The 12,140-nt window shown below is 47.1% G+C and overlaps 1 protein-coding gene across 2 annotated transcripts in view; it reads left to right on the top strand.

The window, feature by feature from the left end:
• Window positions 1-12,140, top strand: part of LOC137532557 (SLAM family member 8-like) — a 164,574-nt gene that overhangs the window by 68,163 nt on the left and 84,271 nt on the right. For both annotated transcript variants that reach the window (XM_068253185.1, XM_068253186.1), the window contains exon 2: window positions 3,977-4,312. In XM_068253185.1, coding sequence (XP_068109286.1) covers window positions 3,977-4,312 — 336 coding nt within the window. The remainder of the gene's footprint in view (window positions 1-3,976; window positions 4,313-12,140) is intronic.

The raw sequence follows: 12,140 nt of genomic DNA, 5'->3' as shown, positions 1-12,140 counted from the left end.
AACTTATGACTCTTTGGGGAACTGCAGTGAAGAGAGAGTATGTGCTTCACACCGAGAGATCAACGCCCATGTTCCCAAAACCATGAACTCAGGTCTTTCAGGTGGCACCCTGTCTCCCTGTGGAGCCAAAGTACCTAGTGCTAGTTGGTGGGTTCCATTTAGTTATGGTCAGTATATCCAGACCATTTAGGTATGTCTATGTCTGTGAATTAAAGAAAAGTTGTGTAACTTTCCGTACTTGGGAGGACCCAAGCTTTTCAAGTGGGGGGAGAATGTAACACCATATAATGTGCTGTTATTGTTATGCTATATACTGCTGCCTTTAGAGGGCATAGTTCCTTAAAGACTGCAGAGAATTCTGGAAGAGAGGCTGGAGTGAGCAGAGGCTGCTGGGAGCTGAGGTGTGGCTGGTGTGCCTAGAGCCTGGGAGTGAGGTCTGGAGTGACTGAGACTGGATCTTCAGGCCTAAATCCATCAGACTGGCTTCCATTTATTTTCTGAGTGTGAAGAAGGGATCCTGTGACACAGATTGCTGCACCCTGAGCTGAATCTTGCTGCTGGATCTTGGTGAAAGGATACAGCTGCCGGACCAGAACTGTGTGAACCTGTGATGTTGGTGGAGTCTGGATTGTACAAGCCGTGTGGACTTCAGAAGGAACCATTTTAGCTGGATTACAAAGAATCTCAGTCTCCTCAAAACTTCTGCCTGTGAGTTCTGCACCTGCTGAGTGACTGTTATCAGGGACTGGCCCTGCACCTCATGGTAGGAACTATCTTTGCAGTGATAGAGGGGCATTAACCTTGCTGAGAGGTTTGGGAGTCATACCACTCCTCTTACAACTAACTGTGGACAGTGTATGTCAGGACTGTTTGCCATAGCCTGCCATTCTGAACTGTAGCCTGGTTAACCTGTCCCCTCTCACATCACTGGCATCTATGCTGTTGTTGCTGAGTGCATCAGGAGTCTTCTTGCTGCTGCACCTTCTTCACAAGGCGCCCAACTGTGCACATAACGTTCCTTAAAGGGGTACCCCGAGTGCAGAACTGCACTATAGCCCACTGGCCAGTCGGGAGTTAAATAAGATTGTGCTACTGATTGCATTGTCTTAAGTTTGTTTCTTTGCTATGGTTGTGCGTCTTTCGCCAGTGTAGTGTGCACTCCTTTAAAGTGACACTGGAGGGGCGCAAGAGGTTACTACCGTGTGTTGATTGCAGTTTATTAAGCTTGTCCCTTTGCTGCGGTGCGTTCTGTGCCAGTCTACTGTACACTTGTTTAGAGTGACACTGGAGGGGCGCAAGAGGTGGCTACCTTGGACATACACTTTCTATGCACTTTGAATGTGTGAAGCGTATTACTGTTACTGTTATGATCTTGCTGAGTTAACAAGTGTTTGATTAGTGCTATATTTTCTATTGCTTACTTCACCCCATTAGATCACGTTGGTCTGTGGGGAATAAATATGTTGCATTGATACTGGTGTCTGCATGATTCTAGGAGGCAGGGTGCCACTGGAGGCGGTATCCACTAAGAGGCCCTGTTACATTCATTAGCGATCCAGTCTGTCTCGCTACATGTGTATTGTAGAGCTGTTTGTGTATTGTAGAGCTGTGTATGTGTGTATTGTAGAGGTGTGTGGGTGTATTGTAGAGGTGTGTGGGTGTATTGTAGAGGTGTGTGTGTATTGTAGAGGTGTGTGTGTATTGTAGAGGTGTGTGTGTATTGTAGAGCTGTGTGTGTGTGTTGTAGAGCTGTGTGTGTGTGTGTGTGTGTGTGTGTGTGTGTGTGTGTGTGTATTGTAGAGCTGTGTATGTGTGTGTGTATTGTAGAGCTGTGTGTGTATTGTAGAGCTGTGTATGTGTGTGTGTATTGTAGAGCTGTGTGTGTATTGTAGAGCTGTGTGTATGTGTGTGAGTATTGTAGAGCTGTGTTTATTGTAGAGCTGTGTGTATTGTAGAGCTGTGTGTATGTGTGTGTATTGTAGAGCTGTGTGTGTATTGTAGAGCTGTGTGTGTATTGTAGAGCTGTGTGTGTATTGTAGAGCTGTGTATGTGTGTATTGTAGAGGTGTGTGTGCGTATTGTAGAGGTGTGTGCGTATTGTAGAGGTGTGTGTGTATTGTAGAGCTGTGTGTGTGTTGTAGAGCTGTGTGTGTGTGTGTTGTAGAGCTGTGTATGTGTGTGCGTTGTAGAGCTGTGTGTATTGTAGAGCTGTGTATGTGTGTGTGTATTGTAGAGCTGTGTGTATGTGTGTGTGTGTTGTAGAGCTGTGTGTATGTGTGTGTGTTGTAGAGCTGTGTGTATTGTAGAGCTGTGTGTATGTGTGTGTATTGTAGAGCTGTGTGTATGTGTGTGTATTGTAGAGGTGTGTGTGTATTGTAGAGCTGTGTGAGTGTGTATTGCAGAGCTGTGTGTGTGTGCATTGTAGAGCTGTGTGTAATGTAGAGCTGTGTGTGTGTGTGTGTATTGTAGAGGTGTGTGTATTGTAGAGATGTGTGTGTGTGTATTGTAGAGGTGTGCGTGTGTGTACATGGTTGGTGGGGGGGGGGGGAGGAATGGGTGGCTTTACGCTGAGCCTCAGCGGTTTTTTTTTTTTAATAACTATTTATCCTGCCTAATTTATTTTTGGAGGGAGGGTGCAGTTGTTGCTGGGGGGGCCCCATCCAAAGTTTCGCAGGGGGGCCCAGTGGTTTCTAGTTACGCCCCTGCCCCTAACCCATCCCTAGGAACATACCCTTCACTCCCCACTGATGGTTCCCGACGGTGTTACAGCACACGGCTCGCAGGGGAGGGCTTTTGGCGATTAAGCTCGGAACGATAATTAGTACACTATCATTCTGTGCTCAGTAGTTGTGAAGTAACACCATCGGGAACCATCAGCTGTAAGGGAAGGGGGTGTTCCTAGGGCTGGGCAGAGAGAAGAAGAACTGCCACTTCCTCCCTGCCCATAATCAACATTCGGCTCAGTCAAACATTACGACTGAGCAGAGTGGGGGCCACGAGGGAGGATAGTGCTGTGATATATGTCACAGCACCACTAATAAAACAGCATTAAAAGTATGTTGGGGAAAAACACGGTGGGGGTACTGTCAGTTCAAACTGAACATAATGTCTCAACTGTTACCTGGTGCAGTATCCAGACTTCTGACACCAGTAATTAATGGCTACTGAACAGGTGCACTCTTGTGAGATAGAGCTTAGCAGCTCCACTCAGTCCGGTGCTATGAGTGTGTCATGGATGGTAAAGCTCTGCTGGCTAGAATCTGAGCTAAGGCAGCCTCCTAGATGTGCAGATGCCCAAGGAACCAAGGGGTTGCTAGGGGCAACCATGTTTTTATAAACTAGGTAAATTCGGATTATTGCAGTAATATAAATGGGTCTTCTAGGGGCAACTGCAAGTTCAAAAACTAGGTACAGTTAATCCTGTTGAGGAACAAAGTGAGTCCATAATCTTGGGTCAGGCTGCAAACAGTCAGAATCAAGGAACAGGCAAAAAGGTTATCAGGCAATAGACAATAAGTTTAAAATAAATCACAAACTCCGAAGCCAAGTAAAACAAGATGCAAGGGCAGATTTCAAGAGACGGGACATGGCTCCACAGGATTCAGGTTTTCCACATTGGGCAGCCTATATTGCTATGATATACATTACAGCAGGGACAGGCAACCCTGGAGAGCTGAAGATCTACTTTATAAAAAACAGAGAGCACACAGAGAGGAGGTTGGGGGTGAGGCAATTTTTGACATTTATTGGATGCAACATGACCGACTATTGTAAACTTTTAAACCAATAACCAATGGTTGTACTAAGAGCTCACTCATAAAGGATAGGTTTGTCCAGGGCTGTTTTAAAACTCACCTCAGGCAGCCAACATTCTAGTAGAAAAAGAGTCTTTCATTTTGGGCAGGCTTATGCATTGCTAAATGTACAACATTTAAACGTTCTGCTTATGATATGGTTGATCTTTTTTTTTTCTACAGCTAGGAAGACTGAACTCCCTGGCCAAGTTACAGTGGCAGGACTACTACACCAATCCATAGAATTATCCAATTACATCATGCTCCAGCTTCCTGTAGAAGAGGTAGATTGGCACTTTAAGCACAGTGGAAGTTCACGTACACACAAAATTGCAAGCTTTGAAAATAATCAACAAAAAATCTACCCTCCTGAGCTTATTACTCGTCTGGAGATTTTAAATAATGGAACAACATTAAATATCAGTGATCTGAGGATAGAGGACAGTGGACAATACACTGCTTACATACGGCTCACAGATCGGAGTATCCAACAAGCAAACTTACTGCTTACAGTATACGGTATGATTTAATTTGAACATATTCAGCTGGTGGTCTACTCACAAAAAAAATACTGGATGATGATGCTGGAAATGAATAGTCACATTTATACACATTTTAATACAATTGGCTTTGGCTGTGGGATTCCAGCACTGTTATTTCATAACAAAAAAATCGCATTGAGTGAGAATGTTTGTTTTCTTGAAGCCTTCCTTAACCTTTACTGGACCTTGATGAATAAAAATCTATGCCCTGTTTTGATCCCCTTACCGCTGCCAGGGTGTAGATTTTAATCATCCCGCCACTACCGTTGATCGTGTCCCTCTTTCCCCGCCGCAGATCACTCACCCTGTCGACTATATGAAGCCAGAGCTGTGTGAACCGGTCAGGAGCCGATTTCATTGGCTCCTGACCCTGTTATCACTGTAAGCCAATCCCATAGGCTTACGTTGATGGACAATGTCAGGAGCCAATGTAAGTGCTCACACAGCTCTGCTGTCATAGCAATGGCAGAGAGGTGCCTGCAGGGATGGAGGAGTGGCATGACTAGTGGGAGAGGCGGGTATGTGCGGCAGTAGGCAAAGTTCTTTGGTTCCAGGAGTCTCTGGTCCTTAAGGGGGCAGAGACTGTTGGTACGGAAGTGGTTAAAGAGGAAATTTAATTACATAGTTTGAAAAAAGACATCCGTCCATCAAGTTCAAACAGAAAAATAAATAAACACCATTCTGAACCTGCACATATCCCAGTTCATCCAGGGGAAGGCGAGAAATCTTACAAGGCCTGGGCCAATTAGCCTTAAAAGGGAGCAATTCCTCCAGATGGTAGTCCATCCATTACTTAATAATTATAGTCGTGGATGCCCTTAAATGCAAGGAAAGCATCCAAGCCCTCTTTAAATGCACACATAGAGTTTGCTATAACTACTTCCTGAAGTAAGATGTTACAGATTTTAACCACTCTCACTGTGAAGGACCTGTTTCTAAATAGATAGAAAAAACTTTTTTCCATCACATGAAAATTATGTCCCCTTTTCTGTCGTACAACACTAGGGACAAAAAGCTCACCTGCCAAGCTTTTGTATTGCCCTCTGATGTATTTATACATGTTAATCAGATTACCTTGAGCATCTGGTTCACAAACGCCTGACCCTGTACCTCAATGCCAACTCACTGCTAGACCCACTGCAATCTGGATTTCGGTCTGCCCACTCAACCGAAACTGCTCTCACCAAAATGGTCAATGACCTTGCCTTAGCTAAAGCTGAAGGTAAATACTCCATTCTCCTCCTCGACCTTTCAGCAGCTTTTGACACAGTAGATCATCCCCTACTCCTCCAGTCCCTCCAGTCCATGGGCATTCTCGATCTCGACCTGACCTGGCTTTCATCCTACCTCTCCAACCGCTCCTTCACTACCTCCTTCAATGAGTCCTCCTTCAATGACTCCTACAGAGGCGCTATACCCAGCTCTTGACCAGACAGTGTACCCTCCAAAAATCGTTTGCCTGAAGAAGCGGGACTGTTACCCGTGAAACGCGTTGCACTTTTGGAGTTATTATTAAATGTTACTTTAAACTGCAAATAACTTGCCCGTTGTCCGGCCATTTATTCCAGAAGGGAGGTGAGTCCACCCACTTCGCCCTTTTTAACAATTTTAATTATTTTTACTCTACCTGGCGCCTCTGTTATCCTGCTACAAAATAATTTAATCCACCCTTGGTGGAGGGGTGTATCCCCACTTTTTCCTATCTACAGAGAGCGACTTCTTAGACCTGAGCGGGGTCAGGTTATAATTCTCCCCGCCTGCTCGCCCAGTGGTTGCCTTGGTGGCGACCTACCTTTGTGAGTATAATCACCTTCTTTATCACCAGATACCATTACATTAACATACTACACCATATCAGGCTCTCGGTTTCCCTCTCTTCACATCATAATGAGTCCTCGCCCACCCCCAACCACCTCTCAGTGGGAGTCCCCCAAGGCTCGGTCCTTGGCCCCCTACTGTTCTCCCTATACACATCCTCCATTGGCAAGGTTATCTCCTCCATGGGTTTTACCTATCATCTGTATGCAGATGACACCCAAATCTACCTCCACACCCCTAACATCTCGACCACTACCATGGACAAGGTGTCCTCCTGCCTATCAGCCATCTCTTCCTGGATGTCCGCTAGGTTCTTGAAACTAAATCTAGACAAAACAGAATTTATGATCTTCGCACCCGGCCATCCCTGAACCTCCCAGATGTGGATGTCACTGTTAACCACACTACTATTCGCCCTACTTTTCAAACCCGCTGTCTGGGTGTCACCCTGGACTCCGAACTCTCCTTCACTCCCCACATTCAAAACCTCACAAAGTCCTGCAACTTCCACCTTCGTAACATCTGTAAGATTTGCCCTTTCCTGTCCTGACCTCTGCCACCACCAAACTCCTCATCCATGCCCTCATAATTTCCCGCCTCGACTACTGTAATGCCCTTTTGTCTGGTCTCCCTATGACCCGAATAGCCCCACTGCAGTCCACCATAAATGCAGCAGCCAGAATTATCCACTCCTCCATCGCTCCACCAGGGCGGCTCCCCTCCGTGAATCCCTCCACTGGCTTCCTATCCAGTCCAGAATCAGATTCAAGATATGGGGCTTGATTCACAAAAGAGTGCTAACTGTTAGCATGGCCGTTTGCGCGCAATCGCGAATTTTCGCGTGCAATTAGAATTTTCGCGCGAAAACAATAGCGAAAACGATTAATTGCGCGCAAAAAATCACGATCGCGCAAACACGAAAATGACCGTGCTAACAGTTAGCACTCTTTTGTGAATCAAGCCCATTGTGTCTGACCTACAAATCTGTCCACAAAACCTGTCCAACCTACATTTTTTTATTTTAATCAGAGGTACACACCTAGCCGCTCACTCCGTTCCTCCAATGAACTTCGCCTGACCGCCCCCCGCATCACACAGTCCCATGCATGCCTCCAGGACTTCTCAAGAGCTGCTCTAACACTTTGGAACTCCCTACCTCCACCCATTAGGGCAGCTGTGAGAAAGCGTGGAAGAGCCGCCGCCATGAGCCAGCGGCAGGCGGCTCTTTCCGCGCATAGTGAGCCTGCACACGGAGAGGCAGCCGCCTCCTCTCGGTATGAGGCGGCTGTCTCTGTGCAGGGCTCAGCGGAGCGCGGAGAAACAGTCGCGTTGGACACGGCGGTTAGCGCGCATACCCCCGCTGCGGAGACACCGCAGAGTGGGGCTGCTGTGGCTGGGACTCATAGTCCCTCTAGGTTCAGAGTGACGTGCGCGCGCGCGCACTCAGGCAGGGAATTTATGACAGCCAGAAAGGAGTCAGCTGACCAGGCTGGTCAGCTGACTGTGGCTCCACTCGTCATTGGTCCAGCACTTAGGGAGGTGCTGGGGGGATACCTGTGTATATATACTGCTACCTGGTCATTCCTCTGGTGTCTGGCGTTGCGATCACATACGTGGGAGCACCCAGATCCATAGTCAGATCCGCAAGTGTGCCGGGACCAGCTGGAGCTGTAATCCTACACTTAGCTAGATTCTGTTGATAGCTAAAGTACTAGTTTGATTGTGATTATCTGTTATGACCCTTTGCCTGCCTGACTATCCTCCTGAACTCTGATCTTGTACCTCGATATTTCTGATACTCTGTTGCCGAACCCCGGCTCGTCCTAGACTCTGCTTCTGCCTCCTGATCTTGTACCTCGATATTTCTGATACCCTGTTGCCGAACCCTGCTTGTGCCTTAGACTCCGCCTCTGTCTACTGTATTTGTACTTTATCTGTCCGTGTGTTAACGACCTAGCTTGCCCGACCTCGAGAACCGACCTTATTGTTAGAGGCGGTTCCCCGTCCTGTTAGTGACACCTCCTCCAGCGTGTCACTTTCAGACAAACCTTCCTACTCTTGGAGCCTGACTCCTCCCGCCTTGGAGAGCTCAGGTCTTCGGAAGGAATCTGTGTAGTACTCCTTACTACACTGAGGCCTAGTCCTCTTAGTGTTACTGTTACACCAAACACTACACTCTACTCAGGTGAACAGAGGTTAGCTGGTATATCGGATTATCGGTGATACTGCAGATCACTTATAATCTGGTATACATCTGTATTCCCCGTGATACTGCAGATCACCGGTAATCAGATCCTCTCTGTGCTTCACCGATCGTTACAGCAGCCCCCTCCTTTAACATCTTCAAGAAGGCCCTCAAAACTCACCTTTTCACTCTCTCCTAGGGAAGGAGGCAAGGAAGAGGTACCTGTTTCTAACGGACAGCTGTCTAATCACTGTTTGTCTGATTCTAAACCAGGCTGACACCTGAGAGTCGAAAAACGACCTGGATGTCAGCCAGTGACTCTCTCCCTTACGGGAAGCGCTAGGCAAACCCAGCCAGATATTTAGTGGTAAGCCTATTGGTGTGCATCTTGCCGTCCGCAAAGCGGACACTGGGACACACTGGACCATGTGGCCTTATGCCCCTGGTGAGGTGTCTAAAGTACAGTCAGATACGAAAGTCGAGAGCCCGTTCAGTAACCAAGTTGACGCACCGATCAGGTCGTGCTAACCTCCTCTTTTTCGCCGACCTGGTGGGGGAGGTGTCATGAATGATACGGAAGTCGAGACGATTAGCGATTCTGTATCGTTCCGAAAAGCAGAGCAAAATGACATTTTTTCTTTTCAGGAAGTATGTTGTTTTTTTCTTGACCAGTGAAGGCATGGTTGTTTTAAATAACTGTTCAAAAGAATTCCTTGCTGGCCAGTGTCACAGAGGTGTGACACCCTAGCCAGAATCCTGGTGTAATATGTCAAAGGTTGTTCTAGCTGGTCACACTCAGCTGCTAATTGAGCACCAAAAGTTCCTTTCATCACAGGAAAGTCTAAGGCAAACTTCCCCAGCGGGAGGCCAGCCTAAGTGGCTCCGATTAGGAATAGATTTAAATGCATGTGGTTTATGATTTCGGTCTGTTAAATGAAAAACGTGTATAGCACAGCTATGAAATTAATATAGTCTTGTTCGTTAAAATCTGCCCAATGTGCTGATATAAAATTCATAAGCATAACCCGTCCGCTTATTGGTGTACGACCCTTCTCAGGGACAGGACAGCCTAACGCACTCATGCAAGATGTCATATTAATCGGTATTATCTGACAAGTATGAATCTGCTATCTGCCTAAATATGACATGTATAGTTTGAATTACAGTGGTTTACAATTTAAGCTCAAAATCCTCCTAGGAGGAGGTGGACAGTCTTTGGTGGGTAATTCAAAGGGGGCAGGCATTGCCACACCCCCAAATCAGCGTCATCAAAAGCACATTGCCAGCAAGCGGAGTTTAGTCCTCCAAATCCCATCTTCACGAGAGCCTGCTGCTGCTAACCAAAGACCCATGTGGTTAGCAGCCATCTTGGAACTGTAACATCTGCTTGGATTACAAAATATACCTAAAGGCCTATGATTCTGAAACCAAGGACTTTGCATTTCTTTTCCCAGAAGGAAATATTCCCACACAGACTGCATTTCGGCTAAGTAAACCTCTCACAATTATTCCTTTTTATTTTAAGCTTTGTGTGTATATGTTAATTAGTGTATGTAAATGTGTGTAATGCATTTTTGTTATTAAAACGTTTAAAAATTGTTTTACGGTTATGACCTGTTCCTGAACATACGCAATCGTACTTACTCCTCCGAAACCGTTACCTTGTTTTCTAGAGTATCTTGTATTTATAACCCGTATGCTTGAATCGGGCACAGAAAGACAGATCTGGCGCCGATCCCTGCATACAGCTAAGGGTTAACTTACAGTGTTCGCAGTGTGCTAATATATTTACAGTCATGTGCTGACTCACATGTGATGGCAAGCTTTTGAATTGTACGCGTGTGGTGACTCCTTTGGAGTCAGGACGCTCCTCTCGGCTAGTCGGTTCATAGATTGCAAATCCACACATGGGCATCTATGCACAAAGCGACAGCGAGACCGAGTTTCTGACTCTGAGCGATTGACCCGATCAAGGACCGGCCCGTGCGGTCTATGACAGTAGCCAGATGACTGTTCCCCCCCCCCCCCTTTCCTCCAGTATAGGTAGCCAGATGAATGCTCCCCCCTTTCCCTCCAGTATAAGTAACCAGATGACTCCCTTAATCCCTCCTTTTCCACCCCCCTTCAGTATAGGTAGCCAGACGACTGTTCCCCCCTTTCCTCCAGTATAAGTAGCCAGATGACTGCTCCCCCCTTTCCCTCCAGTATAAGTAGCCAGATGACTCCCTTAATCCCTCCTCCCCCCCCCCCCCCTCCCTTTCAGTACAGGTAGCCAGCTCGCCTTCACACCGCAGTAGCCATCAGTGTCACTCATTTCTCCACTCGTCTCCAGTGCAGAAGCTTCCTCTTCCTTTCCATCTCCAATGCTGCCCAAGTCCATAGCCGCCGGCCACAATGCAAACGTGCACAGAGAGCAAGGTGGCTGCTGCACAGGTGGCTAGCAGCAGAGTACCACGATCAGGTGCGCCTGATCTCCCTGCTTGCAAATTTTGCACCGGTTTAGCCTGCTGCTTTGGTGCCCTTGCTCCTGTGGTGCCTTAGGCCATGGCCTTGGCCTAAATCCGGCCCAGACATCATTAATAAATTAATTGAAAAGAATTGGACCAATTTCTGACCCCTGCGATACCTCACTGCTAACGGTTTCCCATTTTGAGTATGTTCCATTTACCACCACTCTTTGCCTTATATCCCTTAAAAGGAAGGGCAGAGGAACTAAAAAAATGAAATCCAATTACCTCGGGCTTCCTCCAGCCCCTAGCAGCCGACCTGTGTCCTCGCTGCAGCTCTGTTGGCTCCTGGTCCCCTCGGTGCAGATGCCGACCTTGCCAGGTCGGCATCTTCCTGTGCTTCAGAATGCGGCTCACTGAGTCGCACTGACGTCATCCGGGCTGTACTGCACAGATGCAGAACTACTGCACCTGCGCAGTACAGTCCGGATGATTTCATCGCGACTCTGAGAACCGCTCGCGCAGGCGCAGTGGACATTTTGCACTGGAAGGGAACCCTGGACCAGAGCTGCGGCGAGGGCACAGGACGGCTGGCAGGGGCTGGAGGAAGCCCCAGGAAAGTGGGTTTTTTATTTTAATCGTTCTCGGATGTGTCCAGAGACCTTGATATACAAAGATTTTTTACTTACCCGGTGCTTCCTCCAGCCCCATAAGCACACCTGAGTCCCTCGCCATCCTCCCACGGTCTGCTGTTCATCGGCAATCAGCCCCGCATGCGCAGAAGACCACGATTGGCGCAACTGAGCCAGCTACCAGGGCTGATTGCCGCTGAGCGGCAGACTACGGGAGGGCAGCAAGGGACTCAGACGTGCTTATGGGGCTGGAGGGAGTCCAGTGTAAGTAAAACATCTTTGTATACCAAGGTCTCTGGTTTCCTTTAACCAGTTCTCTATCCACATATATACAGCTTCTGCACTAGACTATTGTGGGGAACAGTGTCAAAAGCCTTTGCAAAGTCCAAGTACACTACATCTATAGCTTTCCCAAGATCTACATTTTCATTCACTACTTCATAAAAGCTGAGCATGTTGGTGAGACAGGAGGACCTGTTCTTAGTAAAACCATGCGGTTGAACTGAAATAAGATTATTCTGTGCTAAATAATTTTGTATAGCCTCCCTTAGGATACCTTCAACCAATTGGTGGGCTCTGATTGGTGGTGCAGTGTTTGTTTGTTTTTTACAAATATTTATTTGTTATATTTTTAAATAAACATTCCTATTTTTTTTATAGTTATACTACCCACCCTCCCCCTGCCAGCCAATCAGCACGATCGGCTCGCATAGACATCAGCCT

The sequence above is a fragment of the Hyperolius riggenbachi genome, chromosome 9 (assembly GCF_040937935.1).
Source record: "Hyperolius riggenbachi isolate aHypRig1 chromosome 9, aHypRig1.pri, whole genome shotgun sequence".
In the NCBI taxonomy this organism is placed as follows: Eukaryota; Metazoa; Chordata; class Amphibia; order Anura; family Hyperoliidae; genus Hyperolius; species Hyperolius riggenbachi.
The sequence above is the reverse complement of the archived record's forward strand: the minus strand, read 5'-3'. Positions and strand labels throughout refer to the sequence as shown.